Source organism: Trichoderma camerunense (genome assembly GCF_050948025.1).
Source record: "Trichoderma camerunense strain CBS 138272 chromosome Unknown V8C40scaffold_10, whole genome shotgun sequence".
Classification (NCBI taxonomy): domain Eukaryota; kingdom Fungi; phylum Ascomycota; class Sordariomycetes; order Hypocreales; family Hypocreaceae; genus Trichoderma; species Trichoderma camerunense.
Window position 1 is genome coordinate 1,254,059 of NW_028145360.1, and position 27,633 is coordinate 1,281,691.

The 27,633-nt window shown below is 50.4% G+C and overlaps 10 protein-coding genes across 10 annotated transcripts; 6 read left to right on the forward strand and 4 right to left on the reverse strand.

Annotated features, from left to right (window-relative positions):
• The first annotated feature begins 327 nt into the window (after positions 1-327).
• On the forward strand, positions 328-4,241 carry V8C40DRAFT_30922 (uncharacterized protein). The gene has a single exon (XM_083222818.1). The coding sequence runs from the start codon at positions 571-573 to the stop codon at positions 4,141-4,143; it is 3,573 nt and encodes a 1,190-aa protein (XP_083072780.1). The 5' UTR covers positions 328-570; the 3' UTR covers positions 4,144-4,241.
• Positions 4,242-5,861: 1,620 nt separating this feature from the next.
• On the reverse strand, positions 5,862-7,321 carry V8C40DRAFT_247317 (centromere protein H (CENP-H)-domain-containing protein). Its single transcript, XM_083216296.1, has 3 exons — positions 6,803-7,321; positions 6,568-6,724; positions 5,862-6,508 (listed from the first exon to the last, which is right to left on the reverse strand). Exons 1-3 carry the CDS (start codon positions 7,038-7,040, stop codon positions 6,133-6,135), a joined length of 771 nt encoding a protein of 256 aa, XP_083072781.1. The 5' UTR covers positions 7,041-7,321; the 3' UTR covers positions 5,862-6,132.
• Positions 7,311-11,719, forward strand: V8C40DRAFT_30940 (autophagy-related protein 11 domain-containing protein). Its single transcript, XM_083222819.1, has 3 exons — positions 7,311-7,484; positions 7,540-7,651; positions 7,713-11,719. The coding sequence occupies exons 1-3, from the start codon at positions 7,417-7,419 to the stop codon at positions 11,664-11,666; spliced, it is 4,134 nt and encodes a 1,377-aa protein (XP_083072782.1). The 5' UTR covers positions 7,311-7,416; the 3' UTR covers positions 11,667-11,719.
• Positions 11,720-12,509: 790 nt separating this feature from the next.
• Positions 12,510-13,490, forward strand: V8C40DRAFT_266648 (uncharacterized protein; the record flags this gene model as incomplete). The annotated part of the gene is made up of 1 exon (XM_083219772.1): positions 12,510-13,490. The coding sequence occupies one exon, from the start codon at positions 12,510-12,512 to the stop codon at positions 13,488-13,490; it is 981 nt and encodes a 326-aa protein (XP_083072783.1).
• A 162-nt stretch (positions 13,491-13,652) lies between these two features.
• V8C40DRAFT_279868 (HET domain-containing protein) lies at positions 13,653-15,745 on the reverse strand (the record flags this gene model as incomplete). The annotated part of the gene is made up of 2 exons (XM_083221301.1): positions 13,653-15,269; positions 15,314-15,745. 2 exons carry the CDS (start codon positions 15,743-15,745, stop codon positions 13,653-13,655), a joined length of 2,049 nt encoding a protein of 682 aa, XP_083072784.1.
• Positions 15,746-18,517: 2,772 nt separating this feature from the next.
• V8C40DRAFT_279871 (sterol desaturase family protein) lies at positions 18,518-19,420 on the forward strand. The gene has a single exon (XM_083221302.1). It carries the CDS (start codon positions 18,560-18,562, stop codon positions 19,346-19,348), a length of 789 nt encoding a protein of 262 aa, XP_083072785.1. The 5' UTR covers positions 18,518-18,559; the 3' UTR covers positions 19,349-19,420.
• A 729-nt stretch (positions 19,421-20,149) lies between these two features.
• On the forward strand, positions 20,150-21,557 carry V8C40DRAFT_247326 (transcription initiation factor TFIID subunit 13 family protein). The gene is made up of 4 exons (XM_083216297.1): positions 20,150-20,467; positions 20,522-20,611; positions 20,664-21,437; positions 21,490-21,557. The coding sequence occupies exons 1-4, from the start codon at positions 20,426-20,428 to the stop codon at positions 21,493-21,495; spliced, it is 912 nt and encodes a 303-aa protein (XP_083072786.1). The 5' UTR covers positions 20,150-20,425; the 3' UTR covers positions 21,496-21,557.
• A 227-nt stretch (positions 21,558-21,784) lies between these two features.
• On the reverse strand, positions 21,785-23,227 carry V8C40DRAFT_275279 (uncharacterized protein; the record flags this gene model as incomplete). The annotated part of the gene is made up of 1 exon (XM_083220684.1): positions 21,785-23,227. One exon carries the CDS (start codon positions 23,225-23,227, stop codon positions 21,785-21,787), a length of 1,443 nt encoding a protein of 480 aa, XP_083072787.1.
• Positions 23,228-24,207: 980 nt separating this feature from the next.
• On the forward strand, positions 24,208-25,685 carry V8C40DRAFT_247329 (Alpha/Beta hydrolase protein). Its single transcript, XM_083216298.1, has one exon. The coding sequence runs from the start codon at positions 24,319-24,321 to the stop codon at positions 25,591-25,593; it is 1,275 nt and encodes a 424-aa protein (XP_083072788.1). The 5' UTR covers positions 24,208-24,318; the 3' UTR covers positions 25,594-25,685.
• On the reverse strand, positions 25,612-27,596 carry V8C40DRAFT_247330 (uncharacterized protein). Its single transcript, XM_083216299.1, has 3 exons — positions 27,357-27,596; positions 26,390-27,275; positions 25,612-26,330 (listed from the first exon to the last, which is right to left on the reverse strand). The coding sequence occupies exons 1-3, from the start codon at positions 27,459-27,461 to the stop codon at positions 25,828-25,830; spliced, it is 1,494 nt and encodes a 497-aa protein (XP_083072789.1). The 5' UTR covers positions 27,462-27,596; the 3' UTR covers positions 25,612-25,827.
• Positions 27,597-27,633: the final 37 nt, after the last annotated feature.

Consider the following 27,633-nt stretch of genomic DNA (forward strand, 5'->3'; position numbering starts at 1 on the left):
GGGTACCTAGCCGACAAAGAAGTGGTGGAATTTCTGCCCACCCGGGCTCTGCGAAGACCCTCGTCGAGGACGAGCCGATTGTGAGGACGGAGGGACGGAGGCCCGTGCATCGTGGGTGGGGCCGCCCGTGCAGCTGGCACCACGGCCGACTTTCGGGACCCGGAGCAGATGGGTTGGAACCTCCAGAAGTTTGGCGGTGACGGCGCAGTGGAGACCTGGACGCCGACGGCCTGATACTCACCACTGAGAAACGATGACGAGAATTCGCCTGGAATGGACTCCCTGAAAAAGTTTTCTGCATTGTGAGGGAATCGCCGCCCGCCACTCCTCCTCCCTCTTCCTTTCACCTTCTCACCACCTCTATCCGCCACCACACCCTCTTCCTCCTACTACCTTCTTCTTTTCCCTTGGACCCCTACCCATACATACATCAAGAGCCCTTGAGGCATCACTTTTGAGAACCTTTTGAGGGACGCTGAGAGTCTACACTTCTGAGAGAACGACCAACGACAAGCCACCGAAGAAACCCCAAGAAAGCCCTGGGCAAGGCTCCCTAAGCCTGTTGCCGCCATGAGCAACGTCCACGACCCCGAGCGGGACACCTACACCGCGGGCACCTCACCAGATGCTCCCACCCTGAGGTACAGAGGGGTGACTATCCAGACGCAACCCGACCTGACAATATGGATCAAAACGAGTCCAACCGACACACCGCAATGTACTGTGGGACCAATGCTCGGTCGGGACTTGGTGATTGTAGAGTTCAACGGCCATCCCATCACTCTGAACGAGGAACTTTGGAGCTTAATCGAGGTTCTCCCGCGGGGAAGGGACCTTTATGATCGAACTCGTTTCGGAGAGAACGCCCCCGATCGGAAAAAGAAGGGAAACCTCTCCTTCCAACTGGGACTGGATCACAAGTGGGGTATGCGCCCCGAAGAGGAATGGGACGATGGCTTTGACAGGCAGAGGCAGGCCGAGTGGGATGCCAAGAGAGAAGATGAGCGCGAGGGACCTCGCCCAGAGATCAGACCTAACCCGATGGTTGCGGGAGCATACGTGGGCTGGTCCATGTACGGGCACGGAGCCGTCTTCCTGAAGCCTGCGCGAAGAGACCATCCCACCACTCTTACCCACGTCGCCAGTGCCTCTTTTGACGGCAACGAGTTCAAAATGGAGCCTTTGGGAAGCGTGACGGGCCGACAAACCATCTTGCATCACTCCCTCTTGGTCCGTGGCAACTTAATTCCCCTGAAGATGTTCGTCAATGGCAACGGTACCTTCGCTGAACTGTTTCGAGGTGGGCACTTCACCTTGGAAGAAATACGACAACAGTCCGTCAACACTCTGAAGGCACTGTACCGAGGGTCTCATGTGATACCCATCATGAAATGGCGACCTCTGACAGACGAGCAATTCGAATACGCCGCAGCCCATTTGGACGAGCCAGTGTTCCGGGACAGAGAACTGGGACCCGATAACCCCCCGTGGCGAGATGTCATCTGTGACGCATCCATGCTGCGACGAGGAGGGAAGGGACTCTCAGGGTTCTGCCTCCAAGTTCCCCTGCTCAAAACCCTAAATATACCCCAAGGCATCCTAAAGGAACTGAGACGAATACTCAGCCACTTCCCTAACGACAATATAACGGAAGATGATTCCCTCCATGCCCTGTTTGTGTGGTATGGTCTCATGCACACCGCGAAGCGGGGAGAGGAAGAATCTGTGGAGGGGATCAGGAAGGGAGCCAAGCAGAAGTCCGCCTCGTGGACAGTCCCGTACGAGTATCTGGTCCGCTGCATCTTGGCTTGGCCACACTACCTACGGTGGCACGAGGAGATGGGATTTTCTGAGTACATCCATTTTTTTCGATATGTCGACCATATTTTCCGTGCAGATCAAGAGAGACCGGAACTTTCAACCCAAGGTGTTACAGCCGACGTCGAGCTGTTGGAACGCCTGATGCTGGACGTAACTTCAAAGGTCCCCAACATAAACCCTCAGACCAGACTGTCCCTACTTCCCCACATGATCCCTGATAGCAAGATGCCGCGAATGATCAATATGGAGCCCTACGTGTTCCCATCCGAGGGAGAGATCATACTGTCCGGATTGACGTCTGTATACTTGAAGGGTCTACCCTGTTATTCCGCCCATTCTACCCCCCCGGACATCACCAAAATGGTCACCTTGTGCGTTCCGACAAGACTGGCCATAAACTCGCACATCGGGTCCCATCGTCCCTTGGCAGGGACTAACTGGGACCTGGACAGCCTGCGAAACACCCTGGCCATGAATCGTCCGGCAGACGAAAACGAGACCCTCCTGATTACAGCTCCATGGGTCCACGCAGGACCAGTCTGGAGAATGGACCACGCAGGAATCGCTGAGATGGTGGAAGATCCCAGCGCTCGAGGTCCCGCTCCCGATTCAGTGGACCCGTCCTGGAGTTTGCTAGACCAGTTGAGCGTCCCATCTCAGGCCACCTACTTGAGGCAAATGTGGGCTAGCCTGAAGCTCCTGCATGACCAAGGTGTTGCCATCCCCGACAACATGAGTCTCACCTTGGATCGAAGAGGGATGCCCATTCTCATCGGGGGACTGACCATGACAGAGGAACTGCTGAGACAGCCCACCCTCACCCTCATCCATGGGAAAGGGGGAGAAGACCAACTTAAGGTCCGTGTGACAAAGGCAACATTCCCACGTGTGGTCCAAGAAGAAAGCGAGGACGACCCTACCCCCCTGGGAGGGACCGTCATGGAGATCATCAGCCGCGCGCCCCAGAGAAAACATGCAACTTGGAAGAAAGTCTACGACGAGCTGGCCGCGAATCTTGAGAACGGCGTGGTACCCACCCGAGGGAGCCTCGCGGCCACCCTGGAAGCAAGCCTGAGCAAAGAAGATGGTAGCTGGCTGAAGGTCCGGTTCCTGGGCGAAAGGAACAATGAGACATTGGCTGCCAACCTGGCTACGCACAACATGGATGAGATCATGGGTGCTATGTATAATCTGATTGGGCTCGAGACCGACAGTGCCGCGGAGGACCCCCTCTCGACGCTGCGAGACATAGACCGACAGTGGGCGAACGCATGCCAAGAATTGATGGACGAGTGGCACCGACTGCGAGACGCGGACCAACAGTTTCTTTCCACCCCGGCGAGACGAGCGAAGGATATCCGGTCCATGTGGTCCCGTCTGAGAGAGAAGTTGACACCCGGGCGCCTGCGTCCGTTGTTGGAAGGAACCTTGAGTCAACTAAAGATGCCGAACCCATTGGGAGGGAACGCCCTGCAGATACCCCGCCTTGAGCTGAGAGTCTTGGATGACACCTCTGCTCTCCCAGAATCGAGTGTAACCGATGAAAGCGGGACCAAGTCCCCAGAGAGTACCCTCCCGGACAGAGAGACCAACCTGGAGACCTCTAACCAGCCAGCACCACCGACGGAGCCATCCCATGACTTGGGACTCAACTTTTTGCATGAGCAATCTGAGACCCAAACCACTGAGGCCGCGGAAAAGGTGGTTAAGAAGGAGAAACAAGATGAAAAGCAAGATCATGATGCCCAGGGACCACTCGTCGCCCGAGCTGCGAGCTTCGTGGATCTGACGGGCGAAGATGATGCCAGCGACAGACCGGCGACCCCCCCCAACACCGAGTCGGGAACTGCGAAGCGGTTGCCACCGATGGGACCTCACCCAGAGGCACCCCCCCCGAGACGACCACGCTCGAGCCTCTCCCAGGGAGGACAGTCCGCCCCCAACCTGCAGCAGAAGAAACAAGTGAGGTTCGATACTCTACCCCCCCCGCGCCGCCCTGCGGAACCAAGTGGCAGAGGTCTGTGGGCCTCTGGGCGAACCTCCGCAGACATCTTCGGAACCGCAAGATTGGCCCAGCGACCCCCCCTTAATTTCTTCGCGCCTAGGCCGACAGCTCCTGAGAGCGAACAACGGCTACGTTCCTTCCTGGGACCGCCAGCGATTGTTCAAACTCCCCCTGGATATCGCTCGTCGACACTGCGGCGTGATGATGTATGGACTGCCACTGACTCCATGGGAGTGGAGAGAGAAAATGCACTGGACGGTCCGGAGATGGAGAGCGACCTGACGAGATACTTGGGTCCGCATAATTCTCGCCTCTGAAGCTGGACAACTGGAGTTTGACGGGAGACCTTCCAAAAGAAAAGAAAAAAAAAAATTGCTGATGCGTTGATCTTTTTCCTTTTGCTCCTCTTACTCTCTTTCTTATCTTTTAACTTTATTTCGGGGCGTTGAGTTGTACCTTGGGACCGATTGGGAGTTTGGGACCAGTCTGGGAATGGCGTTTGCCCTTTTTATATGCTTTCTTTTCAGAGACCTTTGCTGTCTTCCGGGTCCATTTCTTTCTTTATCCCGGAGCTCCCTTTATTCTTACAGAACGACTTTTCTTCGAAACGATGTTGTGCGTTGGGACTTTTACTGGTTGCCGGATGCGATGCTTTTACGCCTTTTCTTTCTTTGCATAAGACCCTCTCCCGCCTTCTGTTGCGCAAGGAAGCTGTGAGCTGGGAAGACTATACTACAACTAGGCAGAGACCGACATATTATAACTAACGAGAGATGAACGCTTCTTCTTTGGGGAAGCTTGATGCGGGAGGACTGAGGGTCTCCTTTTATTTTATGACTGGGGGAGGCTCTGGAAGGTGGAGCGATTGGTCCTTCGTTTCATTTGTTTTTCTTTTACACATACTAGGGAGGCTCTGGAAGGAGGAGAGGAGAGTCCGTTGTTAGTTTGCTTCTTTGTTTCTTACAAGATCCGGCTAGGTCCTACTTGGGTGAGCACTTAGGTCTGGCATAAGCGGTCTTAGACGCTGGGACAGCGTCTTAGTGGAAGGGGACATGATGGAGGGCAGGAACGTACCCCCTTTGTACCCCAGTATATAGCTAGACCCATTCTTCGTGCGGGAGGAGAAGAACCTAGATAATACACACACACTCGAATTCCGTTTCCGAATCCCTTTGCCTGTGAGACCTCCATTTTTCTCTGGGTGCCTGTACGAAGTAACTCTCGTACCAGCAGGACTGGGCGTGCGGATACGGATACACTGCTAATTTTCTAGTACCTTAGTACCTACGGAGTAAGGTAGGAGGAGCTCGGATGCCTGTTTACGCAAGAAGGAGCCGTTTTTATTTGTTTTTCTCTCAAATGGCAAAGTAACTCCCCGGCCAGCCAGATACTGTGTGGTACAAGCCTCGACCCTGGCGGATTCGAGCCAAATGGGGGAGCCCTTTGCTTTGCTTTTTTTTTCTTTTTCTCCCTTCTCGCACTCCCCACGCACGCCTCTGCTGAGGAAGGGCAAAAAAAAAACAATGCCCTGTAATTAGGTAGTGATGCTACTGCAGCGCTCCACTCAAACATCAACATCACCCTTTACGCGTGAAAATCAACAAATCAACCAACGGCACGCTGCGTGCCTTGTATTAAAGGGGACGGGACGGCATCTGTCGCGATCAACAGCCAAAGGGCGCAGTCGCAGTCGCAGTCGCAGTAACATTGAGAGTCTCAGCTTTTCCATCCTTTCTTCCTTCTCGAAAAGAGCCCAATGACAAGCTGCCAGGCATCATCACGTGGCTCCCTTCAGCAAGGTGGGTGGTCATAGCTCCCACGCAAGGTACCGCTCAACCCGCTCCAGGGCTCTCAATTTCGTCTCTGGCTCCAATCATGTACGAGTACTAACGGGGTAGGTATGCTCCATACTCGAGGCTTGTTTTCTTTTTTTTTTCTTGCCCCTGGCCTGGCCTGGACTGTCAGCTGGTCGTGTCTCTTCTGATCTTGCACCGCGGTTTTGACCAGGAGACTGATTAGTCATGCGTATATATTGCCCGAGGCTCTCATCCCGCCTGCTTCCTTTAATATTTCGCCCCACGCGTCCAGAGGCGCGTTTCGATGCATGTTGGCACGTCGCGCCTCCAAAAGCGCTGGATACTTATCGTACGGGTTTGCAGCAGTCTCTTCATCTTGTGAGATCGTATTCGAGTTGTCTTGTAGTGGTACTACATGTGTTCGTCTGACACGCATTGATCCAAGTTGGCCAAACCCTCCGGGATAAGACAAACGTAAAATGAAGCAGCTCTTGTTTGCTTTGCGTTTTCTTAGTCTTCATCTTCGGGATCTAGAACGATATTGCGCAAATCTTCGTCTGCCGCCCAATCAACGCCACTACCGGCGATGATGCCACTAGCTACACCCTTCATGACCTTCCACCGCTGCCTGCTCGACTTGACTTCCCTCATCAGCTTGTCCATTTCTCGCTGAACTTGGGGATTGTCCAGCCGGATGGCCTTCTTTTGCTTGGCCTGCTCTGCAAGCTCAAACAGCTGCTCCGTAAGCTTCACGTTCTCGCGGCACATGCGTATACTCTGCACCTGGACGCTGGTCAGGTCACGGCGCAGCCTTGTCCTGCTCTCTGCGTGCTTGGCCACCGAAATGGACGTCTCGTCCCTTTCCTGCACGTATGGGAAGAGATCTCTGCGCACTGGGTTAGCAGGGGGGGAAACAACCGTGGACTCAGCTGTGATGATACGTGCCGCTCTATGGGGGATGCCTGCGTGCCGCTGTGGACTGCCTTGAGGATGGGGTTCGCGACCATTACTGCTTCAATTGCGTCGTTTCGTAGTCTGTATCTTGCTCTCGCCGTGAGAAGTGCGTTCTGTGCCGCCGTGAGATCCTCGTCACCTTTTGCGCCTGAGAAATCCAGCAAATGTCCGGGTGAGCAAAGTGACTTTTTCCATCGGCGCGCCTGGCATGTGAATGTGACCTTACCGGCCTGCTGCGCGTTGATGATGGCGATTTCAAGCCGTAACTCCTGCAGCTTGTCGTACAACTCCAGCACTCTCGTCTCATCTTCGGAGAGGGGCAGATGCGATTCACCGCCGTCTACACCGGTCATGGCCTCATCGACCTCACTCATCTTGGCGGTGAATGGCGCTGGGTCGGTCAAACGCTGTGTCTGGCTGGCTTGTTCGATGCTTTCGAGTAGTATTGCTGACTTGAGATTCATTTGTGGCGCGCCATACTTTCCGCAGGACCAGCCACAGCGGCCCGGCTTATCTAATGTGCTGGCTTTCCCTGTAAATCCATGCGTAATGCAGGGCCGCCCCCCAAAGCCGCTACAAAAAGTCACAAGGCACCTGTCACACTACCCAGTATCTAAATGTCGCTGATAAGGCAGAGAGCATCTTCGGCATCATTTTGGGTTGGCAGCCTGTGCCGTCCAACGACCTTCGAGGTGGCGCGCTTCGGACGTCTTTTCCCTCTGCTCCTGAGAACCGCGACTTGAACTGCAGCTCCGGCATTCCATCATCCCTATCCTAGATAACGCTTTCATATGAACTTCGGCTCAGCGCCGCTTTGTGCTTGACGGGAGATGTCTTGGGATGGCTACACAGGTGTTGATTGCCCATACGGGCCAGCGGCTGGAGGTCGATACCACGCAGTTCTCCAGGTATTTGCTGCTCTCGTCTGCTTTGCCAAGCGTGTGAACTGACTGATTGCTATAGTCTTGACGACTTGAAGTCGTGGGTAGCTCGGAATAGCGCCGTGTCGTTGCAGCATATCGTTGTCTTGACCCCCCAGGGCCGCAGCGTCAAGTTGGCAAACCTTCACACCGAGGTATGTGGTAGCCATGGGCTCTCTCTTTTGCATCTTTGGTAGGCTAACGATCCCCCCAAAGAAGGAGATATACGTCTACGATATCCGTGTCACGCAGCCGTCCGCTGGCAGTGCGTCATCGCTCATCTCCGAGGCCTCGCTGCCTCGGCGCCAGTCCATCCCCAACGCCCCGAATTCGATCGACGATATCCAAGCAATCACGTCATGGCAGGAATTATGCAAGGAGCGTCGCAATTGGGCGACGCGTATCATGGAGGACTGCGACCAATTGAATGCGGCTGCGCAGGCCCGATACGACGAGATAGACGTCATGATCAGGTGCCTGGATGCTGCCGTCACCAATGTCGAGATAAGCGTCAAACAGATTGAGCCAAAGTACAACGAACTGAAGAAATGGGTTACGCCGGCCCTGTCGGAGCACGAGCAGCTGGTTTCATCCTGGGATCGTTATCTTGATCTAGCCCGGAGCATACCGATATCTTCAGGCTTGGTTAAATTCATGACCCGCGGCCAAGTGAACAAGGCCGACCCTACACTGGAAGATCTAATCGAGTTGGAAACGGCCAACAAGGCCGGCAAGTTGGCTCCTACGGCGCATCGGCGGTTCAGCCAAAAGGCCAGCGAGCTGGATGGAGCTGCGACCCAGATGTACCAAGGGTTGGAAACTCTCATTGGCGAGTTTAATTCTTTGATGAATAGGTCTCTGTTGGGCCACAGTACCGATTCTTCGCAGCTCATGGAGGATATTGAGGCGGTGGCCAAACAGATCGACTCAGATTACCGTACAGCCCTCAACTATGGCAACTCACAGCGAGACTTGGCCCAGGCTTCAAAGACGGCCTCGATTCACACCGAAAGACTTGTCCCAACCCTCCGAAAGCGAGCAAAGGAGATGGATGAAATGGCTCAGTATGCGACACAAGCGCGAAACGCCATTGCGGCGGATTCTGTAAGCTTTATGCGGAACATTACGGAAATCACCTCCCTGCACAGCAGTGTTAGGAACCAAATCAACGTCCTGAATCAATCCGAAGATGACATGACAACATTCGACTACCTGCGACTCATCCAGCAGCTGCCATACATGTACGCCTCCTTCATGGTCGAGGCCATCCGAAGGCGAGAGTGGATCGACAAAGTCAAGGCTGACTCTTCAACGCTTGCCAACGAAATGGCCTTATTCCAGGACGAAGAATCGAAGCGTCGTAAGAAGTGGCAAAAGATGGTTGGCAGCATGTATGGGCCAGGACTCGATACCAATGTTATGGGTCTTGAGGTCAACCTGCGGGGTGAAGATATTCCCTGGCCCTCCATTGGGAAGCCCGAGTTGGAAGAGTTTCTTCAACTACTGCAGGAGCGAAATACGGACCAAGAGATAGTCAATGATGTTGCTAAGCTCCTCCAAGAGCTCTCTGCCCCCACCAAACAACAATCCAAGAGACTCAAGGCGTTCAAGAACGGCAGCGTGCACGAGGCAGCTCTGGGGAGAAGTGGGCTCTTGATTCGCGGCGATGACGACCTCATTGGCTCTCTACAAGATGAAAAGCTCAGGCTGGAAAACAAGCTCAAGACAGCCGACAGCAGAGTACGCCGCCTTGAGGATCTTCTGCACCGACAGAGCCAAGCCTCGCGCCCTGGCAACCTGTTTCCGTTACAAGGGCAGAACGGGCATTCGAGACATAATTCCATCTCATCAATCAAATCAGCCCGCGTTGAAGACCGACCACCGTTACCGGATGGGACGGAACAACTGTCGCAGCGAATAGCGCAGTTGGAGAACGAGCTTCGCGAAGAAAAGAAGCGCTCGGCGGACTTCCAGAAGGACCTTGACAATCGCGTCAATGAGAGAGATGACATGAGAGATAGGATCGAAGAAGTCAACTCGACGAAAAAGGATCTCCTTGAAAACATGGAAGCCCTGAAGCGCGAGTTTCTGGACGAGAGAATCTCCTTGGAGAATGAGATCAAGACGCTCAAGGCCCGGCTGGAGGATACGGAGGAAGAGATGGATCATTTTGGGGAATCTCGGGAGAACGAAAAGGCCAATTTCGACGAGAAAATCCAAGCCCTGGAGGCGGAGATTGAGCGAGCCAACAAGGAACGGAAGGATGATATGCTCAAGTCCCAGGGCCAGGTTGAATTCTTACGCAAAGAGACGCAGATGCAACGGGATCAGCTCGATGCCTCCGAGCGAAGACTTCGCTCTGTACGCGAAGAGGCTCGACTTACGTCCAAGAAACTCGAATCAGTGGAGGAGAGTGCGGAATCTCGACTCGAGTGGCTAAAGAAGCTGTATGCTGAGCTGTCGCCAGACAAGGCCATGCCAACTGACGAGGCTGATTTGACCGAAGCTCTTATCTCCAATGCCGCTGATATCGTCGAGAAGGTGCGGAATTCTGGAAGCACCGCTTCGCTCTTACGATCTGAGCTTGACAAGGCGACCAACTCAGCCAAGGAGCTTCGAGCCGAACTGACTCAGATGAAGGAAAACCTCTCGTCACAAGAGATGTCTACGATGCACGCTCGTGAGAACCTTGCTGAGGAAAAGGCCAAGGTAACCGCCTTGGAACGCGAAGTGACGGAGAGCAGGGAGGAATTGAACCAGCTCCGAAGCCAGCTATCCGATGGTGAGACTGGATCTGAGATGCTCCGCAAGAAGCTCGAGAAAGAGGAGAAGAAGGTTACAGAGCTCTCAGAAGAGGTTGCCTGGCGACAGTCCCAGGTTGGCAGCCTTGAAGAAGAATCCCGGCTCTTCAAGCAGAGATTTGAAGATGTCCAGTCGAAGCTATCCGCGCTTAGCGCGCAATACGAAGCGCGCGACGGACGAACCAAGGACCTAACACAGAGGCTCTACTCCCAGAATGACCGTTTAACCAGACTTCTCGAGCGGGTAGGCTACTCCATCAGTCGAGATGCGGGCCAGATGGTGATCACAAGGGTGTCTCGATCTGACAAGCTTGCTGCAAATCCCAACGACTCTTCGGACCCCGGCTCTTCCCTTCGCCGGTCGCTTAGCCTAGGTGGTCGTGCCATGACTGATAGTTCCGATTTAGAGCTCCTCTACTGGGTTAGCAACGCAGACCCTACCGTTGAGGATGAGAAATACCAGGCCTTTATGGAGAAGCTGGGCGCATTTGATACCGACCTGTTTTCCGATACGATATATCACAGAGTCAAGGAGGCCGAGCACAAGGCGCGAAAATGGCAACGGGAAGCTAGATCATACAGAGACCGGGCGCACAGCTTACAAAAGGACTCTCATAACAAGATTGCGTTTAGGAACTTCAAGGAGGGTGACCTGGCACTTTTCCTCCCAACTCGAAATCAGCAGGCGGGAGCCTGGGCAGCCTTCAATGTGGGATTTCCGCACTATTTCCTCCGTGAGCAAGACGGTCACCGACTTCGTCACCGAGAGTGGCTTGTTGCCCGAATCTCCAAAATCCAGGAGCGTGTCGTGGATCTTTCCAAGAGCCTACAGCCAAGCAACGAGACTGACTCGAATGATGAAGAGAATGATAACCCCTTCCAACTATCAGACGGCTTGCGATGGTATCTCATAGACGCCCAAGAGGACAAGATAGGGGCACCCACAACGCCGGGGATGAGTAAATCAACCGTTGCCGCCAATAACGTCGAGGCCACGGCTAATATTCAATCCCACGCAGCCAAGGGGAAGGGGAGGAGTCGGGACAGTATAGCGAGCATCGAGGGCATTAACAAGACTCTTTCCAAGAGCCTAGAGAGCCGTCGAAGCAGCTCGGGGTCTAAGAAAGCCCTCCCGTTCCACATCAGTGGCGGAACAGCCCTGTTGAAGAGCAGCGCGCTGGCGAGCGAGACCAACTCTCTTCGTGCCGCTCCTCCCGACACACCGACAGCCACAAGCCCGGTCCAGGGCAGTGTCCTCAGTGCTACTACCAATACCGATGGTGGGCAGCGAGGCGGCGAGCCGTCTGCGCAGGACAAGTCGGGAAAGGCCCCCGAGGTACGAGCCGTTGACTCTCTACTTGGGCCCTAGGTCACTGATCGGTTCGTGACAGCCACAGCCACAGCCTCACAAGAGCAATCGGCGTAAGAGCTCTGTTGCTTTCAGCCCGATGAAGAGCTCCGGTTTGTGGGATCAGCTATGGAGCATGGACTATAGCTACGAAAGCACGCCTAGGAAGAGGTGAAGTTGATGTTGAGTATTGGAGCATATCTGGGGGGAATATGGAGTTGTGTGATGGAAAGCGCGGCGGTGATGGTTGGACACCTACGGCATTAATTCTTTTAATCATGGGCATTGATTTTAATTTAGTTCATTAACGGGGCTTGTCTTTGTTTGGTACGTCTTCTTTCGCGGGCGTTTGGGAAGGATTTCAGGTCGGACGCCGTAGTTGTCGTAGATTTCACTTACAAGACAACTCGGATTCTACTAGGTATGGAGGGGGTTCACCTGGGTAATTGTAGATTGTACTAGACAGCGTGTGAGGTAGACAACATAGTCGAGGCGTGATGTATTAGGTAGTTTGGGGGTCATTGATAAGGATGCTGTTGATTTTGAAATTGTGGTTCCTTATGTGTCGTCTGATTGTTTGGTTTCCATTAATCATAAGTTGACAACATAGGACGTCAATGAGGGTGGAGTTGGTGGTGGTGAGGATGTACCCTGTACTTTGGGCCTAAACTGATTCAGCTGACATCAAGTTGGTTTTGAGGGCAAAACTTGCCCAGAGAATCCACCATCAACCTCACCTGAACCAACCACCGCCAATCGAAACGAGGTTTTGAAAGCATCAACAGATTGCCTTGTCTTTCTAAACATGTGACAGCCATTCTGGAGCTGATGGAGCTTCTTCACTCCGCTGGATCGGTAGGCGACATGTCGAGATCGCCATCCTTGCCGCCCGAGCTGCTGCTCCTCGTTGTCGAAGCCGTGCTGCCGCCAAACCCACAGCAGCTGCTGCCAGCCTCGCACATCTCGACCAGGACGCTGCTGGCGCTGGCGAGGACATCGCGGGCAACGTACGCGCAGGCCACGCGGCTCCTGCGGCAGCGGTGCGTGTTTGTCGACTCGGGACGGCGGCTGGCGGACCTGCTGCTCTGCATGCCGCGCCTGGTTCCCGGCCTGCCCCCCGTGCTGTCGCTGCGGCACATGACGGCGCTGTACATTGCGCCGTTTGGGCAGTCGCTGGACGACCTGCCGACGGCGGCGTGGGTGCGGGAGCTGTTCTGCGAGGTGTGCGAGACGCTGCGGCGGCTGGTGGTGGAGATGCCGTTTGGCAGCCTGGATCCCTTGGAGGACCACCTGAGCGTGCGGCGGACGCTGCGGGACGGGTTCGAGCAGCTTCACCGGCTGGAGGAGTTTGCGTGCGTGGGGGAGTACCCGGCGCTGAGCGTGCCGCCGGACGGGCACACGGACGTGTGGAGGCTGTGGCCGGAGCTGAGGCGGCTGGTGCTGTTTGACGTTCCCATGGATAGTCATTGGTTGTGGTGGGACATTGCGACGCTGCCGAGGCTGGAGCACGTGGTGTTGGCGAGGCCGGTGCGGCTGGACAGCGTGAATGTCAAGGATGAGTACTTTCACAAGCTGCCGAGGGAGGACGCGAGGCTGGGCAGGGAGATCAAGGTTGTGTTGATGGATTTGGTGTATGATTTGGGGGCGGTGAGGACGGAGCGGTGGAGGGAGATTGACCCGGAGGAGAAGATGACGGTGGAGGTGTTTGAGGTGCCGTTGCCGTTTTATGGTGATGAGACGCCGTTGGAGTTGGTGACGGAGTGGGCGAGGAGGGGGGCGTTGGATGGGAGTGTTTGGAGGTTGGATGCGACCAAGGTGAGGCAGGAGGATGGTGGTGATGGATAGGACGAGGACGAGGACGAGGATGAAGATGTGAGGACGAAGATGTGAGGATGAAGACGAGCTATTCACCGGTGGTATACGAGACAGAATCCTCCAAAGAGTCTCAATGCTATCCATCTGATGGCTTATTTACATGGCATGATATAGTCAGTATTTATTTATATATTATACATCTCTTTTTCTTTTACTCGAAACCGACAGGTCTTCAGATCGTTTGGTGCAATACTGCGTAAACAATTGGCGAATCTGATCATTTTTCGACGAAAGGGCGAAATCGATTATTGTTTGAGGAATAATCATCTCATGTCGCATTTCCCTAAACAACACCCCCAGCGCGTCATGTCCACCCTCGTTGTTCGTCACAGCCGCCCAGAAAATATCATCCGTAATGGTAAAACTCCGTTTCCCCCAATACAGAAACAAAAGAGACGTTAGCTTTCCAGCATTGGTGGAATTGGCTACTGCTCTCTGCAATATCTCGGTTGTATCAGAGGGTTTTCTGCGGTGCACCAAGAGCCTCTCTGTGAGCCACACACTCGCATTTTGGTATTCATGGCGGGTATCGTGAGTGCTAGACGGCGGTATTCGAACGGCATGTAACAAGAGTTTCTCGGTTAACTTGTCGTAGTTGTCGTCGTGGTCTACAAGTCGGCCGATGATCTCCAGCTTCTTTACACGAGAGTCTCCCCAGTTTGCCACATTGTCGAAGATGTCGTCTGGGAGATATATATGATTTCTTTTATCACGAAGAATCCTTTCCATGATTTTGCACCCGCAACCTTCATTTAAAGCTGCTCCTCTCATTAGTTCATCTGATACCGGCATATAACCAGTGCCGTGTTGAGAGAAAAACTCCATAATCCTATCGCCACAAGCCTCGTTACTGGCTGCCATGATTATAGTTTGAACTGTCGCGATGGCATCCTCGTCCATAAGACGAAAGACTATCTCGGCCATGTCCGCGCTCAGCCTGCTCCAGGCTATGGTATGGAGGTGCTTTCGGATGATTTTGACTTGCATTCCCCAATCCCGGAGGAGATGCTTCGCGAAGTCTTCATCGCCGTCACTGGAGAGTAGTTCCACGAAGATTTGACTTTGGACTTGGGGTGACTTGAGCCGAATGAGGGCCTTCATGTCTTCGTGAGAATATATCTCGTGGCAGTTGGATGCAATGCGCTTGCATATCCCTTTAAGATCATGGATGAGATCTCGGACTGTCGTTGGCGGCTTAATGATTGCTAGATGCTCGACTTTGAGGGGATACATCAATAGGATGGCGTCTTGAACTAGTTGCTGCTCCAGTTTGTTGTAGTCCGCGTACAGGCTGGGCTCATTTCTAGCATCGGAAGACATGCCTTTCAATGCGTAAATCATGTCGCGCGGCTCGGTTGCCTGGCTATCGCCGAATTTCGTGAGTAGTGTATAAAGATCTTGGCTTTCGCTCCACCAGGATGACGCTCTCCATGGTCCCGGCATGATTTCGATGACAGCTTCTTCATGATAGTCTGGCTGTACGTCCAGAATCTGCGTAGCAATGCTCAATATCCATGGTGCGATGGTGTTTGATCCACAGCACAGCAATGCTTCCCTCGCGTTGGTCACTTCCTGCAGTATCCAAACTCGCGTAAACCAAGGTTGATTAAGGACATGCCAAAGGCCTCTCTTTAGCCGATAAAATGATTCCGGGTTTGCTAGAGCAGGCCCGATGGAATGTGTCCAAATGCGTCTCCAATTCTCGTCGTTCTGGCTCCAGCTGCTGTAAGGGTAGCCGAGGCTGATCTGCTGTAAGGCTAGCCGAGGCTGATCTGCTGCAGTCTGCCGAACACAGTCATGAAATGGTCAATGAAGGAAGTGAAGGGCGTGCTCTCGCCTAGCCAGAAGATAACTCGCCCTGCCTTTTTAAAAATGTCGCCCATTTGCTGCACTTGGTGGCCCCTCTCCTTGTTGTCATCCTGGTTGATGCAAATGGCATCCACCCACAGTATTCTCTCTTGGTTGGGGTAGCGCAGTTGTTGAAGAGCCTTGTACAGGTTTTCCGTCACAGCGAGGAGCTTTCCGTTGACGGTAATGTTTTCGGGTGCTTTCGCAGAGCCCCAGGTGTACGATAGCGCCTCGTACGGTAGGACGTCTTTCTGTGGACAGAGCCATGCTTGAATGATTTCGCAGGATATTTGTTCAGATGCGGACCCAGGAAGAACACGGAGCAGTCGAATCGCGTGCCCTTTGAGATCAATTTGGTCGTAGTTATATCGACTCATTTGGGCAATGCTGATCTAAAGAGGGGTAGCAAATTGGAAAGCAATATTGTCGCTTATATTTCTTGTGTTTTCTGTCCGCAGAACATAGACAACTAGGTCGAGATATGTTTCGAGAGTCTTCTATAGTTGGAGTTTCCGTAGCACGCGTAGGCCCCATGGACTTGTGGTATGTACTTTAATCGCAGGACTGGTTGCCTCCACAAGCAATCAAATGTCAGAAAGAGGCTGGGTAGATAGTCTTGTGTGACCACAATGTTATGCCGTCGATACTAACGGATCCCACCTATCAAATTGATTGTGCAGTGATGGCTGGATCCAACTTGGCACAGGCAAACAAATGTCTGGCAGCCTTGCTCGCCGGAATACGCCTAATAAGAGGCTTATTAGTTCTGCAAGGGGTAAGACAGGCTGGTGTGGGACCCCGGCAAGCTGAACAGAACTTGTAAGCTCTCGCTAGACAATGTTTGCGTTCAACTGATTCAATAGATGGAGGTATAATTTCATCGTCAAGATTTGAATTGTACTGTCTGTGACACTCTCAACATTCATCATTCATGAACACATAAAACTGTAGGCTGGCTTCGTTTGTGGCAGTGTGGGAAGTGTAGGCGCCATTCGCTGGATTTGCATGCAAACAGATTACATATTACCAGGTACTATGCCTTGGATGTGAACATGCCAGTAATGGGTGCTTTGTCGCTGCAAACTCCCTTTCCCTTGCTCGGAGGAATCAAGCTTTGCTTGGAGGAAGCTGACTCAGAAGACATGCCGAACATCTCGGTAGTGCATTCATCTGCGATGCTAGCCCTGCATCTTTTGCTCCTTCTTGCCAAGTCACTCACCACAGTTAGTCTTGAGCGGAGAGTTATGTAGTCATCGGCTGAATCCTTCCAATCAAATAACTCGTAGGGAGTCATTTAATAACTGGCACGATCTCTCGACCTTTTGGGGGAGGACTGCACGTGCTTAATTGAGAGGGGCGAAATCCAAAAGAGAGGCCAGAAGCCAATGAAATCAACGATACATACATGAGTGAACATACTCTCATCTAATTCTCTGATGGTATGTGGCATTTTCTTTGAACGGTCCCCGGCAGTTATTCAAGCAGCAGCAGCAAAAGCAAAGTTGATATAATAGTCGTTCAGTATATGCTCTCAGATCAGATAATAGTTTCTGAAGTAACTATCTAGACTTTCAGAATACATCATTAGCAGTAATGATGAACCCAGATAGACTGGAGACAACCAATCAACACCACGCCTCTTTTAAAAATTCCAAGACTCTTGTCTCTACAGCTTCAATGAAAAGCTAAATAGCATTCATCTATTGAATATATCTACGCCGCTGGATGATATAGTTATTCTGATCGTACTAGCCGCATTATTTCCATTATTAACATCGCTCCTTTTCTAGACTACGGATGTCTCTCGCATAATGGCTGACTTACTCAACCGCTCAATCATACTAACCTATGTATGAATCTGGCAAAATCTTTTCACCCGTGCGTTCCGCGCTACCATTTGCAAAGCCCAACATCAACCAACAAATCTACTCCCATCCACACATGAGACATGTCTATGTCCGGCTTTTCCGCCCGCACCATCATGAACCCGCATGATATCTAACTAATCCTCGACATTGCTCGCGCCAAACTATTCGCTTGTCGGAGATATCAGGACCGAACGATACTAGGCCGATGAAGTGGCTGATGTAGCCACTGCTGAGACGCGATTTGTACATTAGTTTCTCCAATTGCCACGTCAGGTCGATCCGTATTGGATGGTGGTTGCCTGGGCCAGCCAGGGTTCAGCTCGATACCATTCCACTGGAAAGGAACTAGCTGGTATACTGAATGGAAGTATCATCAACATCATCCAATTGAGATGGTGATGGTGATACGACGATACAAGGGCTCGCAGATGATATCTCAATTTGATAATTTGGAATAATCATAGAGCATTTGGGGCAACTGAGCACAGCACATCTACGATGATTTACTTTAAGTTTTGCAATTCAGCCGTCTAATATCTAAAAACATCTCAAGCCACAATATGTAGGCGAATCCAATCATGAGACCATGGTAGGGATTTTGTGCAGTGGATCTGAGCCACACGCCTTCATCCGAGTTTGGGCAAGTCATGAAGCTATCACCAAATACATTAGAGCTAATTCAACCTAATGATGTGGCCTAAAGATATCCGGTACTGGGACCCACACGATCCTGGATCCCAGGGGAAATCAGAGACGTAGAGATAGTACGCAGCGTCTCTAGGCCCGAGAGTCGATACAGCGAATGAAGACTCTTCATGAGACTTTCACTAAGACCAAAGACTGGCAAGTTTGCACATCCCTTCCAATTCAGGAGATTACAACAACAGCTGTCAAAAGAAAACTGAAACTGGAGATATCGTATATAATAGCCAATGGCCCACAGATATGAGGTGTCTTGTTCATGAATGGAAGCGGTTATTGCTTCAGCTGATTCTGCAGCTCTGGCGCTAGGCTCGCTTTGGACGCAGCTGGCTGTTGTGCGTTAGTGTCTTATATGTTGAAGATAAAACTGTGTGTCTTATAGGCTGGCATCTCATTCACCGTAACGTCACAGGGAAGCATCGACGTCTATAATGGGGATAGTGAGTCGGAGAGGCAGACTTCGGATTGTAATGCCCCTTCGTCTTGGGCACGGAGCATTCTTTAGGCTGCTGTCGTGGGGTCTTACCATCTCGCATTTAGTATTTATAGGAGCGGTTGCAGCAAATCTGCCCTCTACAAACCACCCCAACGCACCATACATCACAGGTGTTTTCATTAATCATGGACACATTCAGAATGGAGGCCAACGACCTCTGGAACCATGTAGTGGCGACCTACGACCCCTTTACAATCAAGTTCGCCGGCATCACAGCCGTCAGTCTCTTCAGCTGGTGGATACCCTGCATCGGCTTCACCTGTCTTGAGTACATGGTACCGTCTTTTTCTGAAAAGCACAAGATGCAGCCAACATCCAAGAAAGTCAAGCCTAAAGATGTCTTACGCGCTGCCGGTATGGCGCTTTGCAACGATCTTCTCAGCATCCCGATGTATATGGCTCTGTCGTATGCCTTTGCAGTGAAAAACCACAAAGCCGTTGTGGGAGTTGTCCCTGACCTACCTACACCAACTGAGTTTGTCCTTGGATTTGTGCAGAATTTAATTTTGCGCGAGACCTTCAACTACTATTGGCACCGTCTCGCACACTGGAAGCCGCTATATAAGCGATTCCACAAGGTGCACCACGAGTTCACAGCGCCGGTTGCCTTTGCCTCCAAGTATGCGCATCCGCTTGAGTATCTTACGGTTGATTCGCTGCCGGTTTTGCTGCCGCCGCTGATACTCAAGACTCATATTGTAACGACGTGGGCTTTCATGTACTTGGTCTTGTTCTCATCGACGGTGATCCACAGCGGCTACGATTTCTTTTACGAGGCAGCTTATATGCACGATCGTCACCACGAAGGAGCTGCGAATGTGTATTATGGATCCTGGGGGCAGCTTGGAATGTTGGATTGGATTCATGGAACTGTTGAGAAAGACCGCAAGAGGAGATGCACCAAGGCCGAGTAACGATCTTGGGGCGATGGAATCGCAATACCGCCAAGATGGCTTACAAGTGCGACGAACAATTTTACTCTTTGTACGTAAATTAGTTGTTTCACTTTGAGGAAATAAAAACATTGAATGCAGCCTTTTAAATTCTCCAATGTTTGCTCGATCGGGAAATGGTGAAACTTTGCTATAATTGCAAGTCTCTCGGACTACAATGCTGGATAGGTTGATATCTATTGAACGACGATACAAACCTCATCGATGCAAGATCATGTAGTATTCGTTTCTGAACTATCTTTCCGAATTTACCGGTAAGCGTGTCTCAAGTGTTATTTGTAACCAGCATACTTCTGGCAGTGATTGTACTGCTCTGTCTTGCCAGGGTCCAGCCATTTCAGCTCTGGGCTTCGCTCGGCAATACCCATTTCCTGCCCAGGAACTGAAACCAAGTCTTTGGACTTGAACATACCTGTTCTCCAAGCTGTTCATCAATGACTTCGTCTTGCCATCTCATGTCAAGACTTCGTTTATTCCCTCTCAAAGATGCAGCGCTCAACATAAACACAGCTCCAGGTTTCTCCACATATTGAGCAAAGGAGGACATCGTCCTGCTTTAGCCATGAACGTTGGCCCCCGAAAACGGTAAGGTTACATCACCAGGGACACCGAGATTGGTAACATGCCAGGAATAAGGCCCACAAGATAACCCACCCAGAGGGGCACAGTGCATAGCTAGCAAGCAGCTTGAGGCGGACTTTGGCGGGTCAGCAAATATACGAAATGAAACGATCCCCCCAAGACTTAATTCTTCTGCTGCCGCCTCATCTTACTCGTATGGTACAGTGCGAATAATATGAGAGCTCACACATCTATAACACTGAATAGGTGTATAAAATCGGTCGTGATGTGTTGCAACACACCAGTATTAAGACTTCAAAACTCAACCCTGAGATCTCCGTTTAGTATTCTTTGGGAAGGTTACTTCATTAAAGGCATCTGCTTCTGCTGCCTTGACCTTTGTCTTGCTAGCTTGCTAACTTGCGTTGAGTCTGTTGCCCGCCATAATATCCCCCGACGGCACCGCCTGAATCCATTATGTCTTCTCGTGAACCAAAGTTCAGGCAAGAAATCCAACAAGTAAGCGCTCATAAGCTGGATCGTGAGAATATCTCCATACTGAATATTTTGGAGATGATGTATGTTTCCGGAGAAACATTAGATCCCTCCACCGAAACCATCCTTCTTATCGAGACTCTTGTCCAACAACAGGTCTTTCACATGGTCAGCGGCCGCTCTTTCAGGTTAAAGTGCTTCATGTCTCATATCATTCCAGTTAAAGTTAAGCCAGGAACTTGCTTGGCGACGGGGTGCTCGCTTCTTTTCCAACGACGACCTCATTTTCCAGGTCCGAAATGACAGTGCACGCGTTGAACGGATCCGTAATTTTCTTGCCTGGAAGGCAGTTCGAAGGACAACTAAAGATGCGGACGGTAAGGAAGCTACGGAGGATTTTGTATTTGGAGAAGATGATGCCGGTGCAGGCTCATCACAGGATGCCCCTAATAGTACAGCTCAAATCATGCCGGTTTCGTTACCATGGGATGTGGAGTCTTTCTATGAAGTACAGGTTCCCGTTATTGAGCATCATGGGGAGTTGATAGGAGCTGCATCGCTTGAAAAGCTGAGAAAGAATGATGAACGCACGCAAGACATGACTGCCTCCGAGTATGCCATCTGGTCGCAGTACCGACACGCTTCATTCACCTGGCGCAAAGCCAAGCGATTCCGCGAATGGGCCGGCCTGGGTATCGTAGCTGAGCACAAGCCGAACGATGACGTGCTCGACATTCTAGGCTTCATCACATCAGAGATGGTGCAGAATCTTACCATCGAGGCGTTGAAGATACAGTCTGGCGAAATCGAATCTCGAGAATACTCTATGGACAGTTCATATGAGACCCAGGATGCTGGGGGCCTATTCTCGCCACCACCGAGGGCAAGAAACCCTCTACAGACTCGGCATATCCGCCAAGCATTTCAAAATTTGCAATCTCGTCAACTGAGAAAGACTCCGTTCAAAAGGCGAGGACAGGTAGCATATGTTTTGGTGGGAAGTTCCATTGGTATCCCGTTCGTGTAGCATACTGATTGATAGCCAGATTTGAATCCGCTGAAACTCGACCAGAACTCATCGAAATATCAAGAATGAACTACAAAGACCAATAGCGCGTTAATTAGTAGCTATAATATTAAATATGTTGGCATCTACTAAGCAATACAATCATGTAATACTCTTCATTTATTCTTTACAGAGGCATTTTCGACACTTATGTTCATATTCTCTGACCATATCTAGTCGCTCCTTCGAGATACTTATATGATCGTATTGACAACGAATGAGTGAGCCAGTGTTAAACAAAAATGATGCTTTAACTTTGAGCTACAATTAAAATGTCAAATGTGCGGTATGAAATTGGCCCAGTTCACTTCGAGAAACGCGGCGGCATCCACTCTTCGAAACTCCAAAAAGGCCTCAACTATGAGATACATCCTCGCAATGCCATACACGACGGCGACAGGCATAATCGTCCAAAACTCCCAAGGAAGTGGGAGCTCAGTCCACTCATAACTCGCTTCTCTCTTCTGCTGTTCCTCCCTTTTGATTGCCTCAAAGTCTGGTAGCTTCTTTCGGTCCGTTATCCATAAGTACAGCCATTTCCAGCGGCCAAGTCGTGTCCAAGATGCCATAGTCTCGAAAATCCAGAAAATACCCGTGACTGCAAATAGGAGCCAGCTAGCTGTCTGCCACATGATCTTTTCCGTAATGGTGGGGAATGAAAAGCCGCAGCCTGCCACGTGGATTCCCGTAAATAGTAGTGTTGCAAAGCATACACAATACTCTTGGACCCCATAAGGATTCATAGGGAATCGATCGTTGGGAATACGCTGGATTGGTCTCTGCGTCGGGATCACTGGCATCTTCATGAAAGGTTGCACATTCATGGACCAGCCAGGCCCATTAACATCGATGAAGTCCAGTGGGGTATTCCGCCATGGTTTGGTGCCATTAAGAACTTCAATTGTGGCCTTTGTGTATAGAGGAATCGGGGTATGAACGTTCGAGGGCTTATGTTGCCAAGTGAAGGATGTCATCAGCGAGCATACAACAATAGCTAAAGTGTTGAGCTCCAATGTTGTGATTGTGAGTCGCTGTGCCGCACGCCCGATGCATTGGAGCACAAAGTAGCCAATTTGGAAAGCCGTTATGATCTTAGCAAGCTGGTCTTGTTTAGATTTATCCCAAATTTCCTTCAAGTGATCCACATCAGGATAGTCGACATGTCCGTGTATGACGAGCCAGTGTAACTGTTTCGCGTTGAGAGGAAACGGATCGAATGTGGTATGGTCTTTAGGGTGTAGCATAAACCCTCCCATATCTGCGAAAAAGGCCAGTCGCATATTGAACGTTTTATGGCCCGACGTGGTAAAAGATTTGACTGCTTGCTTAGCCCGGCTCCACTGTCCAGCAGCATAACTGAGAACTATCTCGGGTCCAATGATAGCAAGAGCCATCCAAAGAACACGCCGACGAACCAAAACCAATGTGGAATCACTCGGCGCTGGCAAATTCAGGCAAAGAAGTGTGTATGTGCAGACGAAAATCGTCGCAAAGCAGGTCCACACAATGTCCCAAGTGCCACGGATGTTGGGTGCTCCGACCCATCTGGATATTTTGCCATCTATAGCAGCCACAAGTGTATACTGGGAGACGATTTGATCTTGAAGGGTTGCATTGATAGAGCTTGTAATGTTTGACAAATGTGTAGTTGGAGCGGCGCCAGCCGCGTGAAGGAAGATAAATAGAACGAGCGAAATAATAGCAGGGGGGGTTATCATGATGGGCAGAAGAGAATAAAAACAGAAGGCCGCTGAAGAGTTTGAACAAATAAAAGACAATAGTGAGAATATATCGCATAACAATGAACAAACACTTTTTACTTCGCTACCCATTTCGATAAAGAATGCATATACATATATACATCCTTCTGGTATCCCTCCATAACAACTGCACGACCTGTACTCAATATCGCCCTCACTTTGTAGTACATATTCTGAAACCAACAGCTTCTCGATTTAGAGCCTTGTCGTAAAATCTTAGAGATTTTGATGAGTGGCCATCCTCAGTATTTTCGGATACCCATGCTTCAGCTTGCCAACTATCGGCTACCGACAGGCCCTCTAGGCAATACAGTATCAACAACAAAGAGTATTGATGGTGTGGAAGGTCTTTGTATTTAGCATCTTATTGGATGTTAGCTATGCGGTGGCCTTGTCATACAGACCACACCACTACATCTGAGGTACGGAACGACGTGTTGGGTGGTGGCTGGTAACAGTGGCTATAGAGGACTCATGAGAACCAATCAATTAGATACGTGTTGGACACCCGAAAATATTCTTCTGCAGTAGTCTCCCCCCACATGGGAAGAGGAGACCATTATCTATCTGTTGGTCCAACATTTATCTTTCCAAGGCACAACCTTAGGCTGTTGATTCGGCTACCAACGTTACTGAGCAATCCGTGGAATAAATAGTATCTAGATATACTCCGCTTTAACTATAGCTAAAACATGAAATATACTACATGGAAAATAAAAATGTCACTTGCCCAGTTACAGAACGACAATAACTCAAGTGTAAGTAGTACGACAAAGTTGATGTTGGTTCTCACTCATTTAATCAGGCTAGGCTCCGTAGCTTTAGCTGTTTCTGTGCCCGCTAAACAGCGGTTGCATCGCGCCACAATCAGGGGAACAAGCGGGCGCTTAAGTAGTGCTGTTCGGTGTTCCTAATTTGATCCCATCAAGATTATGCCTCAAGACGCGCCAGCCTTGCGCACAGCGTTAACCAACTGCCTCGCTTTATTTCACTCTCGCCCAAGACCGTGGCCTCTCACTCCCGAGTGAAATCACTGGTCGTGGCCCCGAATGCTCACAACGATCAAGAAATACACTGAAACGCCAAAAGACTTCAAACTCGCTCCCCGTGGGAAAAAGCAAAAGACGATGAGCTACGAAATCGGCACAGTGGTGCGGTCTGGCGTTTATGCGGTTCTCGCATCAACTGTGGGATATTTCCTCTTTCTTGGTGTTTTGACTATTCCCGCCTGTCAGAACCAGGCCATATATCTAAACAAAGTCACCTTGACCTGGGGCCAAGATGTCACCGTCCCCGAGCAATGGGGCTTCCTTCACAATCAAGTCACGCCATTCACTCTAGATACTAGCGATGGAGAAACGCTGCATGCCTGGCATATCCTCCCACCTGGGCTCTATCAAGCGTATGAGAAAGAGCTTATAGCAGAGCCTGCTGGTATTGCGCTCGACATCACTTCTCGGCTAGGATTCAAGTTGTTGAGGGATGATCCGGAGTCTCTACTTGTCCTCTATTTTCATGGAGCGGCAGGCACACTAGGGTCTGGCTGGCGGCCTCAAAGTTACCGGGCCATGTCTGCACTCAACCAAGATAAGATCCACACAGTCGCTATCGATTATCGTGGCTTTGGGATGAGTTCTGGATCCCCATCAGAACAAGGTCTGTTGAATGATGCTCTCACTTTGGCCAAGTGGGCGGTAGAAGTGGCTGGAATACCGCCATCACGCATAGTACTTTTCGCGCAGTCGCTCGGCACGGCTGTTAGCGTTTCTTTGGCTCATCATTTAGCCACCCAAGTTGACCGGCCAATATTCTTCTCGGGGATGGTCCTCGTGGCACCGTTCGCAGATGTTGAGCTCCTGACGGCTACGTACCGGATCGGGGGTACAATTCCACTGCTTGATCCTATTGCTCGTTTCCCCTGGCTTCTGGACTTCTTTAATCGCTTTATTATTGCTAAGTGGCCTACTAAGAATAAGCTCGCAGAGTTGATACGATTCTGTGAGATGTCTTCCGATGACTCGGCACGGTATGACATTACCATTATCCACGCAGAGGATGACTATGACATTCCTTGGGAACACAGTGACCTGTTATACTGGCACGCTGTTAACGCAACCTTGCCTCAAGGGATAAGCTATGAAGAACTTGAGAGGGAAAAGCTAGCCTCAAAATCGGATTTACAGGCTGGAGGTTGGGTTGTGAATCAAGAGACACAGAAGGGAAGCCTTCGAGAAGCCATCACAACATGGGGGCTGCATGATAAGATCATGTCTTACCCTATTGTCAGCTTGGCAATTTCGAGGGCTTTCCAGGATGGAGAGTAATGAGAAGTTATGATATGTATTAGTTTAAATACTGCATAGAGGTGAATAGATTGCTTCTTTTCCCATATGACGCTGCTTTCTTCTCATTATAACCCGTTGATACAAGTGTTTGCCGCATTTAGTGAACATATCTTCTCATTTATCTATCTTGGATATCTGTGTATAGTATTCTATACGCAGTATGGATGCCATAGAAGCCAATCTCCGATGATATAGATTGCAACGGTATACACACTATACTCTATAAGAATCAGCCTGTCCAACTTCCTCCCCGTTCGTTGGCTCATCTTTATCAGATACCCAAGCAAGGGCTTTGAGCCATACCACCTCTTCCATTTTATCGCTCTTTGATGGCGATTGAGACGTTATCACTGGATGAGTAAAAAGCCCAATTGGACGGCCATTTAACTGCCGACCCATCCGTGACATCAATGAATGTTCGACTTCTATCCACGGATTGCCGGGTTGAAAGTGTGGTTCGTTGAAGCTATTCAAGTCATACCACTTGATGTTGGTCCGCGTTTTCCACAGTTTGAGTGCTAATTTAGCAAAGTTGGCAAATATCTGTACCAGATCCTGGCTGCCCTCCTCATCAAAATTCTCAGCAGAAAGCAAAAATCCGTATTCTTTCACAAATATTTGAACATCTCTTTGCAAAATGTCATTCACAATTGGCACTGACTTTTCAAGGCATTCAACTGTCTGAATCCTCCAATCGATTGCTGCATTTGGTTGTGCTGTATACCATGCGTGTCAGTCCTAGGCCATTATCGATGAGGGCACACAAAATACGTACTTTGACCAAAGGTTTGCTCAAGCTGACACAAGCGGGAGCGGTCATTGGATGTAGGGAGCAATTCTTCTGCCAAAAAGTATGCATTGCACAAATACAAATAACACAGTCTGTGGATCAAGACCGCTTGAAGTAACGCCAAGGGACCGCTCCCGTCAGGCGTATTTAAAGAAAATTTGAGATATTCTGGGCTTTTCAAATAGCTCTCGCGGTTGTTAATGATACCATCTTGGAGAAGTTTATGCAGCGCTGCCTGTTCATCAAGAATCTTCTCTGTACACAAATCGGCACACCAAGAGAAAAATTCGGTCTGTAAGAACTTGTTGAGCTCTTCTCTAATCATGTCGTCTGTGATTCCTCTTGAAACATTGGCTGCTAGTGTGGAGATAGCAGTTGCATGGGCCCGGTTGATGATGGCCTCGTTCTCGGCAACGGCTTTTTTAAGAACAGCCACCTCTTCGTGTGCTTTCTTGAGCTCTTTGGTCAATCTGTGCACAGTGTTCTCTAGAGTCTGAGCACGACGTCTTATTTCTTGTAGTTCGAGTGATTCTCGCTTGACTTGTTCGGAAGGAGCCGGGGCTGATCTTGGAGCTCGTCTTGAAGCAGATGTTTGCGTAGAGCGCATCTGATCCTTTTGCGAGGACTGACCAGAATCTCCGGATGATAGGAACTGCGTTGCCGTTTTTACTATTCCAGTAAAAGTGCTCCTTTTATCTGATTTATGATCCAAAGTATTCGAGGCAGTACCAGTATGATGTGATGATTTGTTTGGACGAGGCTGCCTGTATTTCCCATCGGCAGTCTCATCCATATCCGAGTGGTCCGCTGATGTATATTGAACTTGAGATCTATCGTAGTGTCGTCGTTGTTCCGGTATGTCATAGCTTCTCTGTTTGGTAAAAGGAGTGTTATGAGCCGCCGACTAGCAAAAGGGAGAGGAGAGGGAAAAGAAAACATAATGTGGGAGTACCTCGTTCCAATTGTCTTTTTCAGTAGGACCGTTTTCAGAGCGTCTCTGTGGCTCTGCTTCCATCATTTCGTGAGAAGATGCCGTTAGAAATACAGGCGATTGCATTTTGAACACTGTCTCCAGTAGTACAAACGCTCTAAGGTAAGATGTGCGTGCTGCGGCTTAAATTCCAATATCAAAACGCTGTGAGAAAGATGGAAACAGAGCAAATACAAAACTAAAAATAAAAGAGGTTTGAAAATAGTAAAATGAAACCAAACTAAGAACAACTGGGATG

Coding starts and splice junctions, on each gene's coding strand:
- V8C40DRAFT_247330 (XM_083216299.1), bottom strand. CDS start 27,461: ATGCAATCGCCTGTATTTCTAACGGCATCTTCTCACGAAATGATGGAA. Junction 27,276..27,356: donor AAAAAGACAATTGGAACGAG/GTACTCCCACAT, acceptor TTTACCAAACAG/AGAAGCTATGACATACCGGA. Junction 26,331..26,389: donor TGAGCAAACCTTTGGTCAAA/GTACGTATTTTG, acceptor CATGGTATACAG/CACAACCAAATGCAGCAATC.
- V8C40DRAFT_30940 (XM_083222819.1), top strand. CDS start 7,417: ATGGCTACACAGGTGTTGATTGCCCATACGGGCCAGCGGCTGGAGGTC. Junction 7,485..7,539: donor GATACCACGCAGTTCTCCAG/GTATTTGCTGCT, acceptor TGATTGCTATAG/TCTTGACGACTTGAAGTCGT. Junction 7,652..7,712: donor TGGCAAACCTTCACACCGAG/GTATGTGGTAGC, acceptor ATCCCCCCAAAG/AAGGAGATATACGTCTACGA.
- V8C40DRAFT_247329 (XM_083216298.1), top strand. CDS start 24,319: ATGCTCACAACGATCAAGAAATACACTGAAACGCCAAAAGACTTCAAA.
- V8C40DRAFT_247326 (XM_083216297.1), top strand. CDS start 20,426: ATGTCTTCTCGTGAACCAAAGTTCAGGCAAGAAATCCAACAA. Junction 20,468..20,521: donor TCAGGCAAGAAATCCAACAA/GTAAGCGCTCAT, acceptor AATATTTTGGAG/ATGATGTATGTTTCCGGAGA. Junction 20,612..20,663: donor AACAACAGGTCTTTCACATG/GTCAGCGGCCGC, acceptor ATATCATTCCAG/TTAAAGTTAAGCCAGGAACT.
- V8C40DRAFT_30922 (XM_083222818.1), top strand. CDS start 571: ATGAGCAACGTCCACGACCCCGAGCGGGACACCTACACCGCGGGCACC.
- V8C40DRAFT_279871 (XM_083221302.1), top strand. CDS start 18,560: ATGGACACATTCAGAATGGAGGCCAACGACCTCTGGAACCATGTAGTG.
- V8C40DRAFT_247317 (XM_083216296.1), bottom strand. CDS start 7,040: ATGAATCTCAAGTCAGCAATACTACTCGAAAGCATCGAACAAGCCAGC. Junction 6,725..6,802: donor CATCAACGCGCAGCAGGCCG/GTAAGGTCACAT, acceptor TGGATTTCTCAG/GCGCAAAAGGTGACGAGGAT. Junction 6,509..6,567: donor CAGGCATCCCCCATAGAGCG/GCACGTATCATC, acceptor CCCAGTGCGCAG/AGATCTCTTCCCATACGTGC.